Genomic DNA, 21755 nt, shown 5'->3' with positions numbered 1-21755 from the left:
TGAGCATTCCTTGGGTATATGCCCAAGAGTGGTGTAGATGCATCCTGAGGTAGATCGATTTCCAATTTTCTGAGAAACTGCCATACTGATTTCCAAAGTGGCTGTACCAGTTTGCACTTCCACCAACAGTGGAGGAGTGTTCCCCCTTGCTCCACATCTTCTCCAACATAAGCTGTCTGCAGTGCTTTTGATCTTAGCCATTCTGACAGGTGTAAGATGGCATCTCAGAGTCATTTTGATTTGCATCTCCTTGATAATTAAGTATGCTGAGCAATTCCTTAAATGTCTTTTAGCCATTTGAAATTCTTCCTTTGATAATGCTCTGTTTAGCTCTATAGCCCATTTTTAAAATTGGATTGTTTGTTATTTTGATGTCTAGTTTCTTGAATTCTTTATATATTTTGGAGATCAGCCCTCTGTCAGATGTGGGCTGTAATCTTAAGCTGTCATTTTATCTTATTTACTGTGTCCTTTGCCTTACAGAAGCTTCTCAATTTCAGGACATCCCATTTATTAATTGTTGTTCTCAGTGTCTGTGCTACTGGTGTTATATTTAGGAAGTGGTCTCCTGTGCCAATGTACTCAAGACTATTTCCTACTTTCTCTTCTATCAGGTTCAGTGTAACTGGTTTTATATTGAGGTCTTTGATCCACTTGGACTTGAGTTTTGTGCATGGTGATAGAGATGGATCTATTTGCAATCTTCTACATATTGACATCCAGTTATGCCAGCACCATTTGTTGAAGATGCTTTCTTTTTTCCATTGTACAGTTTTGGCTTCTTTGTAAAAAATCAGGTGTTCATAGGTATGTGGGTTAATGTTAGGGTCTTCAATTTGATTCCATTGGTCCACATGTTGGTTTTTATGCCAATACCAAGCTGTTTTTGTTACTCTAGCTCTATAGTAGAGCTTGATGTTAGGGATGGTGATTCCTTCAGAGATGGTTTTGTTGTACAGGATTTTTTCAGCTATCTTGGGTTTTCTGTTTTTCCAAATGATGTAGAGTATTGTTCTTTTCAGGTTTGTAAAGAACTGTGTTGAGATTTTGATGGGGATTGCATTGAATCTGTAGATTGCTTTGGGTAAGATTACACTTTTTACTACATTAGTCCTACCTATCCATGAGCATGGGAAAAATTTTCCACTTTCTGATATCTTCTTCAAGTTCTTTCTTCAGAGACTTAAAGTTTTTATCATACAAGTCTTTCTCTTGCTTTGTTAGATTTACCCTAAGCCATTATTATATATAAGCCACATATATTATATATATTTGTGGCTATTGTAAATGGTGATGCTTCTCTGATTTCTTTCTCAGCATGTTTATCATTTGTATATAGGAGGGCTACTGATTTTTTTGAGTTAACCTAGTATCCTGCCACATTACTGAAGGTGTTTATCAGCTGTAGAAGTTCCCTGGTAGAATTTTTGAGGTCACTTATGTATACTATCACATCATCTGCAAATAGTGAAAACTTGACTTTTTCCTTTCCAATTTGTATCCCCTTGATCTCCTTTTGCTGTCGTATTGCTCTAGCTAGAACTTCAAGTACTATATTGAATAAATATGGGGAGAATAGACAGCCTTGTCTTGTTCCTGATTTTAGTGGAATCGCTTTGAGTTTCTCTCCATTTAAATTGATGTTGGCTGTTGGCTTGCTGTAAATTACCTTTATTATGTTTAAGTATGTTTCCTGTATTCCTGATCTCTCCAAGACATTTATAATAAAGAAGTATTGGATTTTATCAAAGGTCTTTTCAGCAGCTAATGAAATGATCATGTGGTTTTTTTCTTTCAGTTTGTTTATACGGTGTATTACATTGACAGACTTTTGTATGTTGAACCATCCTTGCATCTCTGGGATGAAATCTACTTGATTATGGTAGATAATGTTTTTAATGTGTTCTTGGAGTTGATGTGCCAATATTTTATTGAGTATTTTTGCACCATTGTTCATGAGGGATATTGGTCTGTAATTGTTTTTCTTTGTTGCATCTTTATGTGACTTGCAAATCAGAGTAACTATAGCCTCATAGAAGGAGTTTGGTAATGTTCCTCCTGTTTTTATTGTGTGGAACAACTTAATGAATATTCATATTAACTCTTCTTTGAAAATCTCATAGAATTCTGCATTGAAACCATTTGGTCTTGGGCTTTTTTTTTTTTTTTTTTGGTTGGGAGACTTTTAATGACTGTTTCTAATTCCTTGGGGGTTATTGGTCTATTTAAATTGCTTATCTGGTCTTGATTTTTCTTTGGTTTGTGGTACCTATCCAAAAAGTTGTTCATTTCTTTTAGATTTGTCCAATTTTGTGGAGTACAGGTTTTTAAAGTATGACCTGGATTTCCTCATTGTCAGTTGTTATATCTCCCTTTTCATTTCTTATTTTGTTAATTTGGATGCTCTCTCTCTGCCTTTTGGTTAATTTGGATAAGGGCTTGATTTATTGTTGATTTTCTCAAAGAACCAACTCTTTGTCTCATTGATTCTTTGTATTGTTCTCTTTGTTTCTATTTTATTGATTTCAGCTCTCACTTTGACTATTTCCTGGCATCTATTCCTCCTGGGTGACTTGCTTCTTCTTGTTCTAGAGCTTTCAGGTATGCTGTTAACTCACTAGTGTGAGATTTTTTCCAACTTCTCTATGTGGGCATTTAGAGCTATGAATTTTCCTCTTAGCACTGCTTTCATAGTGTCCCATAAGTTAGGGTATGTAGTACATTTATTTTCATTGAACTGTAGGAAGTACTTAATTTCTTTATTTCTTCCTCGATGCTTTGGTGATTCAGTTGATATTATTCAGTTTCCATGAGATTGTAGGCTTTCTATAATTTTTGTTGTCGTTGATATCTGACTTTAAGCCATGGTGGTCAGATAGAACACAGGAGGTTATTCCAATTGTTTTGTATCTGTTGAGATTTGCTTTGTGACCGAGTATGTGGTTGATTTTAGAGAAAGTTCCATGGGGTGTTGAGAAGAAGGTATATTCTTTTTTGTTAGGGTGAAATGTTCTGTAAATATTAAGTTCATTTAAGTCATATCATCAGTTAGGTCCCTTATTTCTCTGTTAAGTTTCAATCTGGCAGATCTGTTCAGTGGTGAGATTTGGGTGTTGAAGTCTCCCACTATTAATGTGTGGGGTTTGATATGTGATTTAAGCTTTAATAATGTTTCTTTTACATATGTGGGTGCCCTTGTATTTGGGGCATAAATGTTCAGAATTGAGACTTCATCTTGGTGGATCTTTCCTATGATGAGTATGTAATTCCTTCTCAATCTCTTTTGATTGATTTTAGTTTGAAGTCTATTTTGTTAGATATTAGGATAGCTACACCAGCTTGCTTCTTAAGTCCATTTGATTGGAAAGTCTTTTCCCAGTCTTTCACTCTATGGTAGTGTCTGTCTTTGAAGCTGAGGTGTGTTTCTTGTATACAGCAGAAAGATGGGTCCTGTCTTTTGTATCCATTCTGTTAGCCTGTGTCTTTTTATAGGTGAATTAAGTTTATTGATACTAAGGGATATTAATGGCCAGTGATTGTTAATTCCAGTTAGCTTTTGGTGGTAGTGTGTGTGTATTTCTCTTCTTTGGGATATACTGCTGTGAGGTTATCTATTGCCTGTGTTTTCATGGTGTATCTGACTTCCTTAGGTTGGAATTTTCCTTCTAGTGCTTTCTGTAGGGCTGGGTTTGTGGATAAGTATTGTTTAAATCTGGTTTTGTCTTGTAATGTCTTGTTCACTCTGTCTATGGTGATTGAAAGTTTTGCTGGGTATATTAGTCTATGCTTGCATCCATGATCTCTTAGTGTCTGCAGGTCCTGTTCTTATCTATCCATTGTCCTCATGGAGTGGTACCTTGATGTACACTGGGGAAGGGAATTCTGTGTGTTATTGGAGAGTATGGGCATCCAGCCCCTCGATATCCCCTCTCAGGGTCAGGGAAGAACCTACAACCAGCTGATAATTAATCTTTGAAGAAAAGAAATGAATCTATATACACAAAACTCCATAGTCCATACACTTTATTATTTTTGTGTTGGGTCTCTCTCTACAAGCTTATATTCTGCTCTCATTTTTAGCTTCTTTCTTGCCCAATTTCTCTTTACATATATCTGCTGTCCCCTCTAGGTTCTATTTTAATTCCTTCATCTAGTTCTGCACCTTCTAAATTTTCATCCATCTAGTTCTTTCCCATATCAGCTTCTCTCCCATCACCTTCTCTCTCATCTGTTTCTTCTTCATCTTGTACTTCCCCATCTGGCTCTTCCTCATCTTCCATCTCATTCCTCTAGTCCTCTCTTCTAGTCCTTCAATCTAGTCCTTCCCCATCTCAGTTTGTTCCTCTCAAGTTCTTACCCATCTAGTTCTTCCCTTCTCTTTTCTCTTCTCTGCCTCCCCATGCCCTGGAAATTTTGGTATATATACAATTAAAAGCAGTAATCCCTGGGCAGTGCAAAGCCAGGCTTCCAGGGTCAAACAGAGGGGAGATAAGAATCACATAGAAAGGCAGTAATTGTTAATTATCATTTGCAACCCAAAAGGGAAGTGACTAATGGGGAAATGAATTAACAAAAGGCTAAATTCAGGTAATATCTAAGAAGAGGGATCTAATGTGCTCCACTATAGTCTTAAATGTGATTGGTAGAAAATGTTAAGACTCTATAAGTTGCTAGGTCAATGGGAGAAAAGAAAACTGTGATCTTTTTTCCTGTGGCTCCTATCTGTTCAAGGGAAAGGAGGAAGTAAAGCTTAATTGACACGCCTGCCAGGTCTTCTCAAACAGGTAGCCTGGGTGCTTAAGTCTTTTCTTAGAGAGTACAGAGGTATCTCTGATAAGGTACTTTCCTCCATCTGGGGATGGACCTGGCTGGATGCTGCCAATGATGATAATTACAGGGAGGCTTGAACTGGGGTTCTGGCTGAGCATACTTGTCAGCACAGAAAGTTATCTAAATATTCCTAGAAGTGGTTAGGTAAGGAGTTAAAGGTCTATAAAGTTAGTAAGGCTGTAAGAAAGGAGTGTCTGAGCTAAATTGTGTAAGGCTATTACTTAACATCCACCTGACCTAGGTGGTGACTCCTTGTGGAATTTACTTTAAATCTTGAGACTTGCAAGTGGACTGTTATTAGTGCTGATCCTTGAAAGTGGCTAAGGGAGATAATCTGATTTCAGAGAAAGCTTTTCCAGAGGCTGTTCTCCAAATACCTGGAATGTGTATGTCCAGAGAGTGATCAGTCCACACTGTTAGCCCTTCTTAGGGAAAAGTCAATTGGGAAATCTATGAAGGCACACATGATTTTCATAGCAGAATACAGCTGATATATAGCAAGCCAAGTAACACCAAAAGCTCCTTGGGATTTAGCTTCCTCTGGAACAATTCCCTGATCCCTCCAGGTAGTGACTTTGCCATTACCAGCTGAGTTCTTATGATATATTCCTGCGGCCCCCAGCAGGGTGTGATTCTCCAGGCTGTAATTCTCCACCACTACATGTCCACCTGATCAATGTGTGTTATTAGGAGTCTTGAGACTAAAGGATATCTCAAATTGAATGGACAACCTTCCCTATCTGTGCAGGCCTCAAGCAGAGTTTCAGAGCTCACAAACGCCCTATGGACACCCAGCACTCAAACCCAAATTCCCAGTGTCCTCCTCTCCTTCTCTGTCCAGACGCTGATCCAGTGAATCCTGGAGCTGAATCACTTACTCTCCTCTCCAAGTGTGACATGATGTTCCCTGAAGCTGTCCTCAGTGACAATCCCCACATGTGCCTAGAGCAGCTCTCTGCTTTATAGCCACACCATGTTATGAGGTTCCCAAGACAGGAACAGTGATTCACCACTCCAAAGCTCTCTGTAGTTCTGAGTCCTTTAAAATCCTCTCAGGGCCAGGTGCACTGATATATGGTGACTTTTTTCTTTTCCTAAACACCAGTGGTTCTTATAAATGCCTCTGTGCTGTATGTTCTGCCAAAAGAGTTCTTTTTGGTCATCTGATTACCTTCTCATCCTCCTTTGACCTAAGCTCAGAGGTCACATGAACCATAGACTCATGGTGTTCAATATGAAGGATTTAGAGCCTCGTTTAATGATCCACCTACACACTACCATGGTGATACCTGTGCAAAGAACCTGGCTTGATGGAAACTGTTCCTCTGTCATCAGGACTCTTGAAGAACATAATGTCCTGCCAGTCATAATGTCTAGCTGTGAGGTCACGGGAAAAAACTAAGCTTCTCTGTGCCTCAGTTTCCATATCTATTAAAAAGGACTGATAATAACATGTAGGTCAGAAAGTCCATCACAGGAGTCACAGAGTGTGAGTGACACTATCTACTACCCTGTGGTCACTAGAGGCCACACCCCTGCCCACAGGAGCTTTGTGAACATGGCCTGGACACTTTCTGTGCAGTTATACGTTTATTGATCATTTGCTCAAAGCCCTACATTTTCGTCAAGGAAGGTGGAGGTGTCCATCTGTAGTGTGAGGTTGGTCAGTGGGGCACCTAAAAAAAGGGTCCTCTACCCTAAGTAGGTGTACTATGGGAAAGGAGCTGGTCTGACCAACCGATTCCGCAAGCTGCAGGATTTTGGGAACCAACAATGTGCCAGATATGAGCAGGGTCAGAAGCCCCTGCAGGGACAGTGTGGTGGCAGAGCCTGAAGGAGGGAAAGTTTGAGGCAGGAACTAGGTACATAGTGGTCCCAAATGCTGGAAATAGACTCAGGGTGACAAGTTCCCATCTCAGTCTTGGGACTGAGCTCTACATGATTGACCTATAAAGTTGCATAGTTCAATCAAGCTTGCTTTTGATGAAGGCAGACATAACCAGAGCTTAGATAGTGACTGAGCCTACCTGCCAGGGCCCAGGATTTGGGTAGAAGCAGATACAGGAGAGGCAGCAGGCAGGGCTACAAAGACAGAGTTCAAGCTCAGGAACATGAACTAGTGCTGCCAAGAGTACTGGGAGCCTGACACTGAATGTACCCAGTCTCTGTGTATGTGGGAGTCATACAGTTAGTCACTGTCACTGTCCAATCCAGGCATGCCACAGCCAATCATAGCTTGGAAGCCAAAATGCACATAGAGATCCACATACAAGCTCAACCCCTGTCTTCTAGGAAGAAGCCTCACCACTTGTGAAGTTCTAGTTTTCCTTGGGGTTTGTGACTTTGGCCATAAAGAGTGGGGTCTGAGTATTTGTGTCAGAGATCATCACCAGGAATGGCCTGTTGAAATATATTTTCAGAGGCTGTAAAATTAGAGCCGATCCCACAGGACAGCATCCTGTGGCGGCAGCTGCTTCTGTGCCTGTCTCAGCCACGTCCAACACAGCCTTGTGGACCACCTGTAGGAGAAAGACATCACTCACTGGAGACCAGGGAGGGCAGGAGAGGAGATTCCTGAAGCAACATTGACTGCTGGCCTCAGCTGCTGGTGAAGTTGTTTGTTCCTACAGTGAGCTCCACCCCTGGTGCTTCCAAATCTCTGCTCAGGGTGTGAGATGAGGCATGCCCTGGGTCTGCGCAGTCTCTGAGGATCTGTGTTGTCCTCAAACCCTTCCTCAAACTGGAGGTTGGGTGTAGGCAATGCCAGTCCTTACTCCACAGGCAGCTTCTCAGAAGACCCACAGGGAAAATGCCAGGGTGCTGGCAGCCAGTGTGGGCTACAGCATCTCTCCTGCTCTATCCTCCATGGGACATACAACCTCAATGCACAGGGCATGGCTTCCCATTCCCAGAATGCCATGCCCTGCTGGTACAGATCTGAGCCCAGGCCTCTGAGTGGTCACTCACTGGACAGAACACCAGAAATGCCAGACTTTGTATCTGGGAATGTAGTGTGGGATCCTAAGGCATCTTCTCTCCTATTCTTAATGTTTTCATCCCAACTGAATTCATCCCTTGTTATTTCCTTTACTGCTGCTGTTCTGTGTCCTAATCAAGAAATACTGGACCAGCTCTGCAGTAAAGAAACTGAGGCTGAAGTGCTTTGCCCTGCAGTGGATTGTTGGTGGTATTTGCACTATAGTAAAGGTCAGTGTCTATCCTTGTCTAAGAACAAGCATAGGTTCTTTCCCACCATGTGATCCAGTGTGAGATTATGTTCAGGGTGTAGACAAGGGACTGGCTGCATGGTATCCAGCAGGAGTTTCTAGGCTGTAATCCAGCTCTCCCAGGATGAGGGAATCTCAGAAATGCAGGCTTTCTCACACATTTGCCATTTCCTCACATACCACTTGATTCTCACCACCCACATTCAGGCACTAAGGTGAACCACCCAGTGTTTCTTGGCCTACCTGAGAGACACTCAAGTCCTTGGCCCCTGTGATCCTAGACAGATCAGCCTGCTTGGAGAAGACTTCCTTGATGCCCAGCTGTGGAAGGATGTTCTCCAGGCTGTAGTCACTGGAGATGGAGAACTTGGGCATGTAGAGATCATCAATCTTCCTGAGAATGAAATGGGGAAATGTAAGAGTCACTGGGCGCCATTGTCCCATCAACCCATTTTATAGCTGGGGAACCAGAGACAGCCCTCTCACTGGAAAGCAGCCTTCTTTCCATCCATGACTAGATCACTTGATTTTCCATTAGTGCCTGAGAGTGTTTACAGGGGCCAGGCAATGAGGCTTGATACTTCTGAGGAGAATGCTTTCCTCCAAGATCCACAAAATGGAGTCCTTTGCTTGATCTGTAGACCCTCAGACAACTCCTAATGATACTAGTATATTAAATTTCACTCTGTATCTGACTCCAGCTTTCCTAATCCTTGAACACTCTCCTCAATCTCATGCCTCCTCACCTTTTAACTAATCAAATAATGATTAGTTGTATTTCCATCTCAACACTCTCTTTTCCTCTCCAAGAGGAGCCATCAAGGATGAGAAATTTAATTCCAGAGTCTCTGATATCCTCTTAGGGTTTTAATGAGAGCACATAACAGCAGGTCTTCAAGTCATCATTGCATGAATGGTGAATGAACAAGTGATGAGGGGATGAGATGGATACACAGGGCAGAGCTGATTCTCAGAGCTGATCTCATCTCAACCTCACTCCCCTTTGACTTCCAAAGCCCATTCAAGATTCCCTGTAATTACAGCCTGTTAGACACAGAACAATCCTCAGCTCTTGCTGATGTCATCTTGTGAACAACAAAATGACAGTAAAACCTGTACAAAAACTCCTGAGTCAGCGGAGAGAAAGTCACCTCTGCTCCACCTGACCCTGCTGACTCTCCAGCCTTTTCACTGTGTTCTCCTGACACTCTGAGGGACAGGGACACAGGGTTTCAGGCCAACAGCAGGATGGGGAGACAGACCAGCTCTGGTTCCTGTGGACACACACCTGGACCTCAGAGAGTCCTTCCACTTCTTCAGGGTCTCTGGTTGCAAGCTGGCTTCCACCTGCTGCATCCTGCCCTCATCAGGGAGGATGAACAGGGCACTGGCATTGCCTGTGTACTTCAGCTCCACCACAGAGCAGGACAGATCCTCATCTCGGAAGTAGGGTGTGGTCAGAAACATATGGTGCATCATGGGCACCTTCACAGTCCTCTTCTTGTCCAAGTAGAAGTCGGACTCACGTGTGAAATGAGGCTCAAAAGGTGTCTTCCATTTCCCTAAATGTGGAAACAGGGCATCAGATTGTACAATTAGCAGAGAGATCCCACCTCCACCCCATTTCTGCCCAGATTCTCAGTCTTGACAGGAATCAATCAATCTTCAACAGCATAGAGGGACCATTACTGGTTGCATAATCTAGATTAGGAAAAACATTGGCTTTTGTAGAAGTATGCATGAGAAGTGATCCGAAGACTTGGTTTGGAAAGGGAAACTCAAAACTAAAGCTTCCCTAAACGAGATATTTGAAAAACAGCCAGTGACTGAAGGTGGGGTAGTGTAACAGAGAGAGTGAAATTGGGGAACCGGGAGCTTGGGGAGTTGAGGAACCCTTCTTCCCCCTGAGGAGACATGTATAGAAGACTATGTCCTGTGGGTCTGGTTTTAGGAAGAACAGGACAAGAGAGACTGTGTTCTCCCATGCTGTGATCTGTCCATGGTGCCTCTCAGTGTGAACCACCTTAATGGAAGTCAGTGCCCAGAGCCATGAGTCTGTTTACATTGAAGCTGGTGAGATCTTCAACTCCCCAGAGTTGGATTACCAGGATCCCATAGTTGGTTGACTAAGACATGGGTAATGACACTTCTTCTCCCATATTATCCATTTCACCTCCATGAATCAAAGATATTCTACTCAGACTTACCCAATATCCAAAGTGCATGTAGCAACATGCAATGCCCTGGGGACATGGTACTTTAACAATTTCCTTGCCTCAGGTTCCAGGAGCATAAAGATTCATACCCAGCTCACAGCCAGTCAGCCTTGGAGTTTAGGTCCTAGCCCAGCAGACAGAATAGATACGCTGCAGTCTAATCCTTCAGGCCATCACTCTGCTTCCCCTCTCTCCAGAGAACAGCTGCTCTGGGGCCATCCTGGACTCCTGTCCTCTGTCCTCCTATCCTCTTCTGTCCATGGCCAGTTGGTTTTCTGTGTATAGTCTCAGAGCCTATCTTCCTCTGCTTTGGCCTGTCCAGAGTCTAGAGTGTGAAATCCACCCCATATCCAGCCACATCAAGATTTTTTATCAGGAATCATTTTGTGGGACTTTGCCTCATTCCTGGTCTATCAGGTAGGGTTTTGTGGGTGTGGGTTCTGGATGTGTTCCCACTAACAATTACCCACAGCAATTCAGGTCTGGTCTCCAAACACTCTTGCCCCTCCGCCCTCCACAGACTCCCTGCAGGGTCAGCACTGTGACCCTGCAGTCTGCTTTGAATACTAATTTTACCAACTGAAATTCCATTGATCAATGAGACACTAAACACAGAACACTGCCTGCCTGACACCTCCTTCTCACTAATGGCTTTTCCTTAGTCCCTGCTCTTCCATGTCCATGTCCAGCATTAGAGAAAAGGCCCAGGGAGAGGTCCTGTATAGGAATGTGTGACAGGCTCTTCAGGAGTTATGGTACCTGCTACTTTCCCCCTTTAAGATTGGGTAGCCAGGCTCCTTAGGTCAAGAAGTCCCAGACCACCTGAGACCTCCTAAAGACATAGGTTCTCTAGCAAATAGATTCTCTAGGAGCATTTCAAAATGCTGGAATGAGCTGAATGAGGGAATTCTTTTGATGTAATTTGAATGCAATTGGCCCCCATAAACTCATAGGGAGTGGCATTATTGGGAGTTGTGACTTTGTTAGAGTAGGTGTGGTCTTGTTGGAGGAAGTGTGTCACTTTTGAGGCAGGCTTTGAGGTCTCATAAATGCTCGAGATATTGCCCAGAATCCCAGACCACTTCCTCTTGTCTGAAAGTTGTAGGACTCTCAGATACCACTCTAGCATCTTGTCTGTCTGCACACTGTTTGTCCCACCATCATGATAATGTACTGAAACTATGAACCATAAGTGAGCCACCCCAATTAAACATTTTCCTTTATAAGAGTTGCCATTGTCATGGTGTCTCTTCACAACAATAGAATATTGACTAAGACACCAAATCTGCAGGGAGAAGCCATGGCTACTAACCATTCATGTAGGATGGACATGTCATCTATGCATTCTCCTAGTCAATAAGTTTAAGTCACAGCCAAATTCAGCCCTGTTAGGCTGAGAGCACAGGGGTCCTGTTGAGTATGTACCATGAACTGTAAACATTATTTAGAACACTCCAGAGGAGAAGTAAGGCCTGTTAGAAATGAAAAATGATGTTTTCATGTTTCCAAGTTCATGAGCTACTCCTTTCCTGTGGACAGAATATGGACACAAAATCCTTCTCCATCAACCCCTGAAACAGTGTCCATCCTCACCTTTAAAGTAGATGTAATTCACCAGCACCATTAATGTCTGATTATCCAGTGCTGAGATCAGTTCACTGATCTTCCCCTGGGTCTGTTTGCTCACATAGTCATTAATGAGCTTTTTGGCCTCATGAGGCTGCTGGAAGTCAGCTGTGGAGATCTCAGCCTGGTACAGCACTCTTGCCTCCTCCTTGAACTCTGCCAGGATCTGCAGGTGCTTTTCAATAAACATGGCACTACCTGTTCTGATCTGCACCTGGTCACCTGGATGGCTGAGCATGTGGAGGAGATGCCCAAAGCCCCGGTGGATGTCTGCCTCAGGGGTCTCTGTGATATTGAACTTGAGACCTTCCAGAATTTCTTGCAGGGTTTTGCTCCTTGCTCCCAGTGACAAGACGGCCAAGGCTGTTGAGATGCTGAATGGAGAGAAGATGATATTTTTATCTGGATTCTTCAAAGCCAGCTCCTTGTAGAGGCTGAAGGCGAAGTCAGTGTTGGTGGAGGTCAGTGCTAGATTGTCCACTGGTGTCCTGTTGTTTTGGTTTTCCTGGACAGCAATGTCCCTTCCCAATGTGCCATCTTGTTGGCAGAGGACATCAGGGGAGATCTCAGCCATTACTCTGTTCTCCTGTTTGAAAAGAAAAGATCCTTTTGTTAGGGAGGGTCACATGTTTCCCTGACTACCTCCTTGCCCTCCCACTGTGTTCCTGGACTCAGAGAAGGATCCTTAGACCAGTTATTTAGTACAGCACCCACCCCAACCTGCAGCAGATATATCCAAGTAATCTCACAGCCATGGACTGAACCTAGTTCCTGTTTCTGGGAGTGTGAAGGGTTAACTGAGGGCAGCTCTGGAGACAACTGATGTAGTTCCAAAGCCTTGGGACCCTTGACTACAAATATTAGTAGGATCAATAGGGTAGGTGCTCTCAGCCCTGCCAGGATAGCACATGGAGGTTTGTATCTCAGCTTCCAAGGCCTCCTGATGGGAAGGAACTTGAGTGGTGTTTGTGTCTCTGATATCTGGACCATATTTCATTTCGACTGTTAGGATGTCTCTGTGGGGCAAAATAATAGGTGGACCTCTATGGACAGCATGTTGAGTGACCTAGGGTACACTATTTGTAAAAATCTATGGCTTATTAGGAACACTGTGTGTATTTGTGGGGAATGTCCAGAGGGCCATCTCCTCCATACACCTCTGTACTGGAGCACAAGCATCACTAAAAACTACAGTTGAAGGTTTGTGATCATGGTAAACACTGCCAGCCTCCTTTAGCCTCTGTCCACACTGTAGAAGAGTTTAGAGGAGAACGTAGATGCTAGAGGAATAGGAAGGTGAGGAAGAAGAACAGAGGAGAGAGGACCAGATGGGAAAAGAAGCTGGAGTGAGAAAATGGAGTGAAAAGGAGGGAGGACTGAATGAGGGAGGGGGATCAGATGAAGGATCCAAGGGGATGATGGAGGGGAGGGAAGACCAGAAGATTGGAGGAGGAGAATGGAGGGAGCAGGAGAGGGAGGTGTTGGAGCTGAGCCACGTGTGGCCAGGGCTATGCAGGCCCGTGCCTGCAGAGGGGCCAGGGACTTTGGCTGCCTTTTCCCTCTGTTTACTGTCACACTGATGCAAACATTTGTGGTGGTATTGTGTTCCCCAAAACATTGTGCACCCTAATAAACTTATCTGGGGTCAGAGACAGAACAGCCACTAGATACAAAGTCTAGAAAATGGTGACACTCACACCTTTAATCCTTGCACTCCTGAGGTAGAAATCCCTCTGGATCTCTGTGAGTTCAAGGCCACTTTGGAAACAGTCAGGCATGGTGACACATGCTTTTAATCCCAGGAAGTGAGCCTTTAATCCCAGGGAGTGATGGTAGAAAGGAAAGATATATAAGGCGTGAAGACCAGAAACTAGAAGCATTTTGCTGGTTAAGCTTTCAGGCTTTTGAGCAGCAGTTCAGCTGAGAGCCATTGGAATGAGGACACAGAAGCTTCCAGTCTGAGGAAACAGGATCAGCTGAGGAATTGTCGAGGTGAGGAAGCTGTGGCCTCTTCTGTCTCTCTAATCTTCCAGTGTTTACCCCAATACCTGGCTCAGGTTTGATTTTATTAATAATACCCTCTAAAATTCATGCTACAGCCATTTCTTTGGAAAACTTGCAACCATATTTTATGTCAAAATTATTTCCACAGAAAACAGGCTAGTCTGGTTGTAGAGGAGACTTGGCTCAGTGGCTGAGCTGTAACCTTCTTTTTCTTATTAGGAGAGGGTGTGGTCCCTTTTCTTGGCCATGTGATCTGTTGTGGAAGTGAGGTCCCTTACCCCAAGACATGTTCTCTCTGCTGTAAACACTGCAGGGATGTCGCCACCCCCACAAGGACTCTGTCACTGTCCTGTCTCTCTCTGGTTCCTACAGCTGCACCTGGCATTGTCAAGGTCTCAATTCTTCCTCCCTGTGGAGGGTCAGAAGCAGCAGGCTCCATTCCCTCTCCAGGAGCATAGCCTATGGCTCCTGCATCTTCATACACATGAAGACCCAGACTGCAGAGAAGATTCATATGCACCCCAGAAATGCCCCCTGATTTCAACCCAGTGCCCCAGGAACAACTTCTCATACCTCCAAACCTAGACTCAGGTCATAACCAGTACCACACAGTCCTGCAAAGGCACTTTTCCTGTCCCCAGAGAGAAAGAATCCTGGGCATTACCTGCAGAGCTGAAGCCCGCTGTCTGTGATAGCTGAGTTCTGATGTTCGGGTGGCTGCCTGCCCGGTGTGTTGTTTTCCCCAAGCAAACTGATGCCTATTTATCCCATCAGGGACTCCTCCCTCTTCTTAGGAAATGCTGGCATAAATAAATTGTGCTCTGTGCTAAGTATAGTAACATACACATGGGCTGATTTCTTGTAATGTTTATTTCGAACTCCAGGAAGCAGAAACACATCCTGATGGGAAATCCCCTACCTTTGTTCTAAATGACAAGCCCACTGGATTGCCATTGTGGCTGTTTCTCTAATTGTTTAATGGTCAATGTGGAACAGGGGAGAAGTCAGAGTTAAAAAGACAGGGCACCAGCTGAACTTGTCACCGGGTAGGGCTGCGGATAACAGTTGTTCTAGATTTCTAAGCCACTTCAAAAAGAATACAACAACTTTATGACCATACACCCCAATTTCCTTAAGTGAACTCACACAGTAATAAACACAAGCCTCATTGCTGACAGAACCCCACTTGGATCAGTGTAACTGTCCTGTTTGGCAGCAATGAGTATATTCTCAGCAGAGACTTGCTGTCCCCTCTTTGGCTCTCAGAGTTCTGAAGGGAAGCTGCCTAGTCTGGCAGTGAAGGAAAACTCCTAAAGGAATCTGTGTCTGCAGAGCCTGCCTGGCTGATCTGAATTTCAGTACTGTAGAGAGATGGGAACACTGCAGGTCAGAAGCTAATGACCTCCTCATGGGCTAAGTGCTGCTCTCTGGAACAGCCATGTTTCCTCCCTCTGTGTCAGAACTCAACCTTGTGACAATAGAGTCTATTAACTTAGCAGACAACCAGCTTCAATCCAAAAGCTAAGAATGCCAGCAGATAACATCTTGAGACTGTGGAGAAGCTCCCCCATCTTGATGATGCATCTGCCTCCCTGAGGTTCCCACCCCTGCATTTTAAACTTGCCTTGATTTGTGACTTTGTTTGGTTAAGCTATCAAGTTTTCATGAAACTGTCTCCATACTGGAACATGGAATTTGAGTAACCTAAGTCTGTTCTCAGATCCTGTCACCTATAATTGTTCTTATAAAGTATCTGTTGTTCCCCATAGGATGAGAGCTGTGGTGTTTGTGTCAACAGTGTGGTCAATCTCCACAGGCTGGTGTTTTGTCAAAAGCTGTTGTCCCCAAGTGATGGAGGTGCTGATCCTAACAAGAAGGATTTGGCTGAGTAAACAGTAGCTTAAGTTCTCTGTGTTCCAGAGAAGCAGATCAACCATGTTGCATTTCTGTTTATCAGGAGACATCCTAACCTTCCACGAACATCTGCAGGCACAGACACCCAGTTCCTTTTCAATCCAGACAGGCTGAATCAGCTCAAACATCCTTACCTCACTGTCATTAAAACAAACTGTTTCATTTGCTGCCATTTTGCTTATTTTCTCTGCCACCCCAGAGAGAGAAACCTGATCGTTTAATCCTCAATGAATCTCTGTTTCTCCCCACACTGGCTTACATTTGGTTCTTTAACCATGGAGAGGGCACGGGGCACCTTTGAAAGGGCCCTATCCACACTAAGTGAACTAAAGTGTCTATGTTTTGACACTCCTGTGTGTCAATCACTTGCTTCTTCTGGTTCTTACCACTCCCTTCCCCTCCCCTCCAGTTCAAGTGTAAATTTTAGAGTCTGCATTTCCAGCTGTTTCTCTTCTCCACTGGCCAGACTTATGTCAACTTGATACTCTCTATAGCCATCTGAGAGGAGGGACCCTCGATTGAGAAAATGCCTCCATCTGTGGGGGCTACAGTTGTGGGAATTCTGCCATTCTGTCCAATGACCAATTGCATGGAGCGGTTTGTTGGGCCCATTGATTGTTGTCTTTTCTCAAGATGTGTGACACCTTAAGAACTGTGGGGAAATGGTCCTGCCCTCTCGGGCTGGTCAGAGCAGATAGTGAGGGTCAGAACAGCATGGCTTGCAGTTTGGTTCCCATCACACTTGGGCAGAACGGCAGGACCTCAGCAGCTGAATCAGTGGCCATGTCTCTGCTTTGTTCTGTGTCATGAGTGTACCTTATTGATTTCACATGTTAACAAACCTGACTTGAACCCAGAATTCTGTCCTGCAATATCTGGCACTAAATATTTTGTTGGTTATAGTCAATCTCTTTCCAAAGAAGAAAAGGGGATATGATATATATGATGGGAAAAGGGTAGATTATTATGATGAAAAGAAAAAATAGATTATTGCATCTACTTTAGGCAAAAAACAACTGTTAATCTCAAATATTTTATATTGGTATGGAATTTAGGTTATTGATACAAATTTAAAGTCAATTTTTCACACTGTATGTATATTTTTACTCTTTTTAGTGATATTATGTTTATGCAGCTCATTTAAATATGTAATATATAATTATAAAATCCAGATTAATAGTCATCTATAATAGTCAAATTTATAGCCATATTAGTTAGGTTTTCGAGGTATATAAAGATATGTTTCAATTAGAAACCTTGTGACAATGAAGTCTTTTAACTTAGCAGACAACTAACTTCAATCAAAAAACTAAGAATAGCAGTAGATAACATCTTGAGCCTGTGGAGAAGTTCCTCCAATTGATATACCTGCCTTCCTGAGCAGCCCTTTGAGTAGGCCCAGAGAGATTTTCCATTATAAGCTGTGAGAGGACTGGGTGTTAGCTCAGTGGTCGGGGGGATTGCTTAGAAAACTCTAGACCTTGGTTCAGTTTATAGCACCAGAGGAAAAAGAAAGTCATGAGAGCAATCTTGGACATGGAGCCTCCAACATGTGTCAAGTCTTCATCTAACAGAATGACTCCTGAGAGATCCCGGGGAAGAATCATCCCGCCTGGCTCCTCACGGGTGCCTTACATTATGAGATATTTCATGTTTTTCCAAGTTTTGCATTTATTTGAAGGCAATTAATTCTGCATCACCAGACATGAGACAAGACCACTCATCCCCCTCTTAGTCTTTATGACCAAGGGAGAGAGTATGGAAAGACAAGTCAGAAGACAATAGGCAGGCTCTCACTTAAATGACTAAGGTAAGTCCTTCATGGTCTGACTCCATTTTTGTTTCCTCACAGATTTCTCAGTCTTCTCTTTTCCCACACCACAGTCATGTCTGCCTACACATGTATTTGAGAGTTCCAGGGACATGTCCATGGTGCACAGAATAGACCAAATAAAGGAAATCACAAAGAAGCTACAACCCAAAATTATGATTGAAATAGTAACTTTGCTCTGTCAGGAAGGAACATTTCAAATTAATCTGACTTACACCTAACTTATTTGTAAATTATGGTCTTTGTGGTTTCTTTCCTTTACACATGCTGTGTCCCTGAGCTTGGGCACCTACAGACTTTTTGGAGGCATAAGCTTCTTTTTGGTCTCATCATTAATAACAGTACTTAAACCATGAATTGGCCAAATATGATTGTTTTCCACAACTATCTCACGTGGATCATTTCAGCACCACAGCAGTGTCTCACAGAGGATTCTTCCCTGGGCAGAAGCCCCTCTTCCTGCTCTTCTCTTTCTCTCTCCACACAGAGACAATGATGGCCACCACTGTTGCTCTGTCCTTTATGCCTAAGACCCTGTTGCATCCTCACAGCACCTGCTGAGGTGAGCCCCATTGTTGACTGACCACTGTGAAGGATCCCAGGACCAGACACTAGTCGAAGCTGAGTCAATCCAGGAGTGTGTTCCTGACTAGCTGGATGGTGTCCATCCTCTCCATCACCATAGCTTTGGTCCCTAATGACCCATACTCAGCCTGGCTGTGACAACACACTGATGTAACAGCTGAAGAATCATATAGCCTTCCTGGTGGTGTGAAGGATGGCTTTGTATATCCAACGGTTTGAGTTATTATAATAGTTCCATGCACAGACACCTGAGCTACAGACATTTCTTCCCATCCTGGGGGTTGTCTCCTCACACTCAAAGAACTGGGGAACCAAAACTTCACACATATAATTCATTCCAGCATTCCACCACTAAGCTAACTCCATAGCCCTCTTCTCTTTCTCCTTGAATCTTTACTTTATGTGGTTCCATGTGTTTGTGAATGTGTATGTGCACATCCACATGAAGGTCAGAGGTCAACTTCAACTGTCATTGCTCTTCCATCTTGGTTTTAGGATAAGGTCTCTGCATAGGCCTAGAATTCATTGTATTGTCAAAGTTGGCTCTCCAGGGAGTCCCAGGGACCCCCCTGTCTCCACCCCAGAGCTGGGATCACAAATTCATGTGATCATAGTTGGCTTTTTTACTTCAGGGATAAACTCAGATCCTCATGCACATGAGACCAGCACTTTACCCACCTGGCCATGTCCTCAGTCCTCATTCTCTTGATAGTGTCTTTAGATACACAAAGCTTGACTTGCCTCAGGCCCAAAGCAGAGAAGCCAGCAGACACCGGCCTGAAGTCTCTGAAACTGTGATTCAAACCAAATATTTGCTTCCCTCACTGGGTTATTTCAGATAAGCTGTCCAAGAGAGAAAAGGCTCACTGACACACCCCTCTGTCTACTGTCTGCTCTGTGGCCTCAGTAACAACAACAACAGAAAACAGATGGAGGCCTTGGAGTTGGCTGTTACATTTTTAGGGGGAGAAAGCACAGTGAGGATCTGCAGATCATGCAGTTCACAGTGGTTCCCCCTTGGGATGCTGGCATCTAGTAGGGTTACCTTAGATACTCTGTCCTGGCCTTAGTTTGGACCACAGGTGTCTGAACTCACTGCTGAATGCATGCTGCAGATTTTGTGCATGTAGTAAGGTATAGGTTGGGAATGAATGCTCTGTAGTGCACATCTCCTACAGTCTGCTTAGCAAGTTCCTATTGCAAACCTTCCTGGGAGTGAGGATTATTCTCTGAAAGAGATGTTGTAGCCATTCTGGGTGAGCATGGAATCTATGGTTTCTGATGATGTACAGTGACTGGCATTGTTCTCTGCAGGGAGGTCACTCTTGATTCCTGGTGAGAGCTGCCTCAGTGTCCTCCTGGGCTGTGCTAACCACACACAACACCAGGAGGGGTAAGTGCTCTTCCCATGCTTAAATATTGGGGTGGGTTTCTGATGTGGCTGAAGGGGTGGGAGGAAGAGGCAGCCTGGCCCTCGATCGTCATTATAACCATTGCCACTGCTACTCTTATCTCTTCCATAGTGCTTCATGGTTAATATTCTCTGATTATTGCTGTGTAGACATGAGACCTTGGTAACTACCTCTGACATGTAATTTGGCTATGATCATTATATGTCAGACTTTTTTATTATTAAGAAATTTCCTATTCACTTTACATACCAACCACAGATCCCCCCTCTTCCTTATTCCCACCCCTCAGCCTTCCCCCCAACCAAACCATCACCCCCCATTTCCCAAGTCAAGGTCTCCCATGGGGAGTCAGCAGAGCCTGACACACTCAGCTGAGGCAGGTCCAAGCCCCTCTCCCTGCACCAAGGCTGTGCAAGGTGTCACACCACAGGCACTGGGCTCCCAAAAGCCTGCCCATGCACCAGGGATGGATTCTGATCACCCTGCTTGGGGGCCCCCAAACAGTTCAAGCTATACAACTGTCTCCTGTATTCAGAGAGCCTAGTCTAGTCCCATGGGGACTCCACAGCTATCATTCCACAGTTCATGGGTTTCCACTAGTGTGGCTGGTCATCTCTGCACATTTTCCCATCATGATCTCAACGTCCCCTGCCCACAGAATCCCTCCTCTCTGTCATTGATTGGATTCCTGGAGCTTAGCATGGCACCAAGCCATGGATCTCTGCATCTGCTTCCATCAGTCACTGGATGAAGTCTCTATGATGACAGTTAGGGTATTCACTAGTCCAGTCACCAGAGTAGACCAGTCCAGGCACCCTCTTTACCATTGCCAGTAATCCAAGGTGGGGTCATCCTTGTGGAACCTGAGAACTTCCCTGGCACCGTGCCTCTTTCTATTCCCATGATATCTTCATTTATCATGGTATCTCTTGCTCTCCAACTCTGTCCCTGTTCCAGCTCTAACCTCCCATTTCCTTATGTTCTCATCCCTCTTTCTTTTCCATCCATTACCCCTGCCCCCCCAGTTTGCTCAGGTAGATCTTATTTATTTCTCTTGCACTGGGTTATTTATGTGTCCCTTGTAGGGTCTTCCTTGTTAGCTAGCTTCTCTGGTGCTGTGGGTTGTAGTGTGGTTATCCTTTGCCTTACTTCTAATATCTGCTTATGAGTCAGTACATATCATGTTTGTCCTTCTGAGTCTGGGTTACCTGACTCAGCATGATATTTTCTAGTTCCATCCATTTTTTTCTGCAAATTTCATGATATTGTTTTTTACTGCTGAGTAGTACTCCATTGTGTATATGTGTTGCATGTTCTCTATCCATTCTTTGGTTGAGAGGCATTTAGGTTGTCTCCAGGTTCTGGCTATTATGAAAAATGCTGCTATGAATATAGCTGAGCATGTGTCCTTGTGGTATGATTGAGCATTCCTTGGTTATTTGCCCAAAAGTGGTATAGCTGCATCCTTAGGTAGATTGATTCCCAATTTTCTGAGAAACCGCCATACTGATTTCCAGAGTGGCTGTACAAGTTTGCATTCCCACCAACAGTGGAAGAGTGTTTGCCTTGCTCCACATCCTCTCCAACATAAGCTGTCTTCAGTGTTTTTGATCACAGTCGTTCTGACATGGGTAAAATGGTATCTCAGAGTTGTTTTGATTTGCATTTCCCCGATAACTATGGATATTGAGCAAATCCTTAAATGCCTTTCAGCCATTTGAGATTCTTCTGTTGAGAATTCTCTGTTGAGCTCTGTAGCCCATTTTTTAACTGGATTGTTTGATATTTTGATGTCTAGCTTTTAGAGTTGTTTATATATTTTGGAGATCAGCCCTCTGTCAGATGTGGGGTTGGTGAAGATCTTTTCCCATTCTGTAGGCAGTTCTTTGGAAAAAAGAAAGCATCTTCAACAAATGGTGCTGGCATAACTGGATGCAAACATGTAGAAGATTGCAAATAGATCCATATCTGTCACAATGTACAAAACTCAATTCCAAGTGGATCCAGTTACATTGAACATCATAAAAGAGAAAGTAGGAAGTAATCTTGAATGAATTGGCACAAAAGACCACTTCCTAAAAATAACACCAGTAGCACTGACACTGAGAGC

General features: G+C 43.7%; 1 protein-coding gene across 1 annotated transcript; it reads right to left on the bottom strand.

Annotated features, from left to right (window-relative positions):
- Window positions 1-4006: 4006 nt before the first annotated feature.
- LOC102915717 (serine protease inhibitor A3G-like) lies at window positions 4007-14664 on the bottom strand. The gene is made up of 5 exons (XM_006990927.4): window positions 14568-14664; window positions 11867-12485; window positions 9346-9619; window positions 8301-8451; window positions 4007-7349 (listed from the first exon to the last, which is right to left on the bottom strand). Exons 2-5 carry the CDS (start codon window positions 12471-12473, stop codon window positions 7149-7151), a joined length of 1233 nt encoding a protein of 410 aa, XP_006990989.1. The 5' UTR covers window positions 12474-12485; window positions 14568-14664; the 3' UTR covers window positions 4007-7148.
- Window positions 14665-21755: the final 7091 nt, after the last annotated feature.

This window comes from Peromyscus maniculatus, chromosome 14, assembly GCF_049852395.1.
Source record: "Peromyscus maniculatus bairdii isolate BWxNUB_F1_BW_parent chromosome 14, HU_Pman_BW_mat_3.1, whole genome shotgun sequence".
NCBI lineage: Eukaryota > Metazoa > Chordata > Mammalia > Rodentia > Cricetidae > Peromyscus > Peromyscus maniculatus.
This window is presented reverse-complemented; position numbering and strand designations above follow the sequence as displayed.

Bases quoted from the DNA above. Each gene is read 5' to 3' on its own strand.
- LOC102915717 (XM_006990927.4), bottom strand. From the start codon at position 12,473: ATGGCTGAGATCTCCCCTGATGTCCTCTGCCAACAAGATGGCACATTG. The intron at 9,620-11,866 runs GTGAGGATGGAC...TTCCACATTTAG, and splicing joins GAATTACATCTACTTTAAAG to GGAAATGGAAGACACCTTTT. The intron at 7,350-8,300 runs GTAGGCCAAGAA...TTTCTCCTACAG, and splicing joins AGGACTTGAGTGTCTCTCAG to GTGGTCCACAAGGCTGTGTT.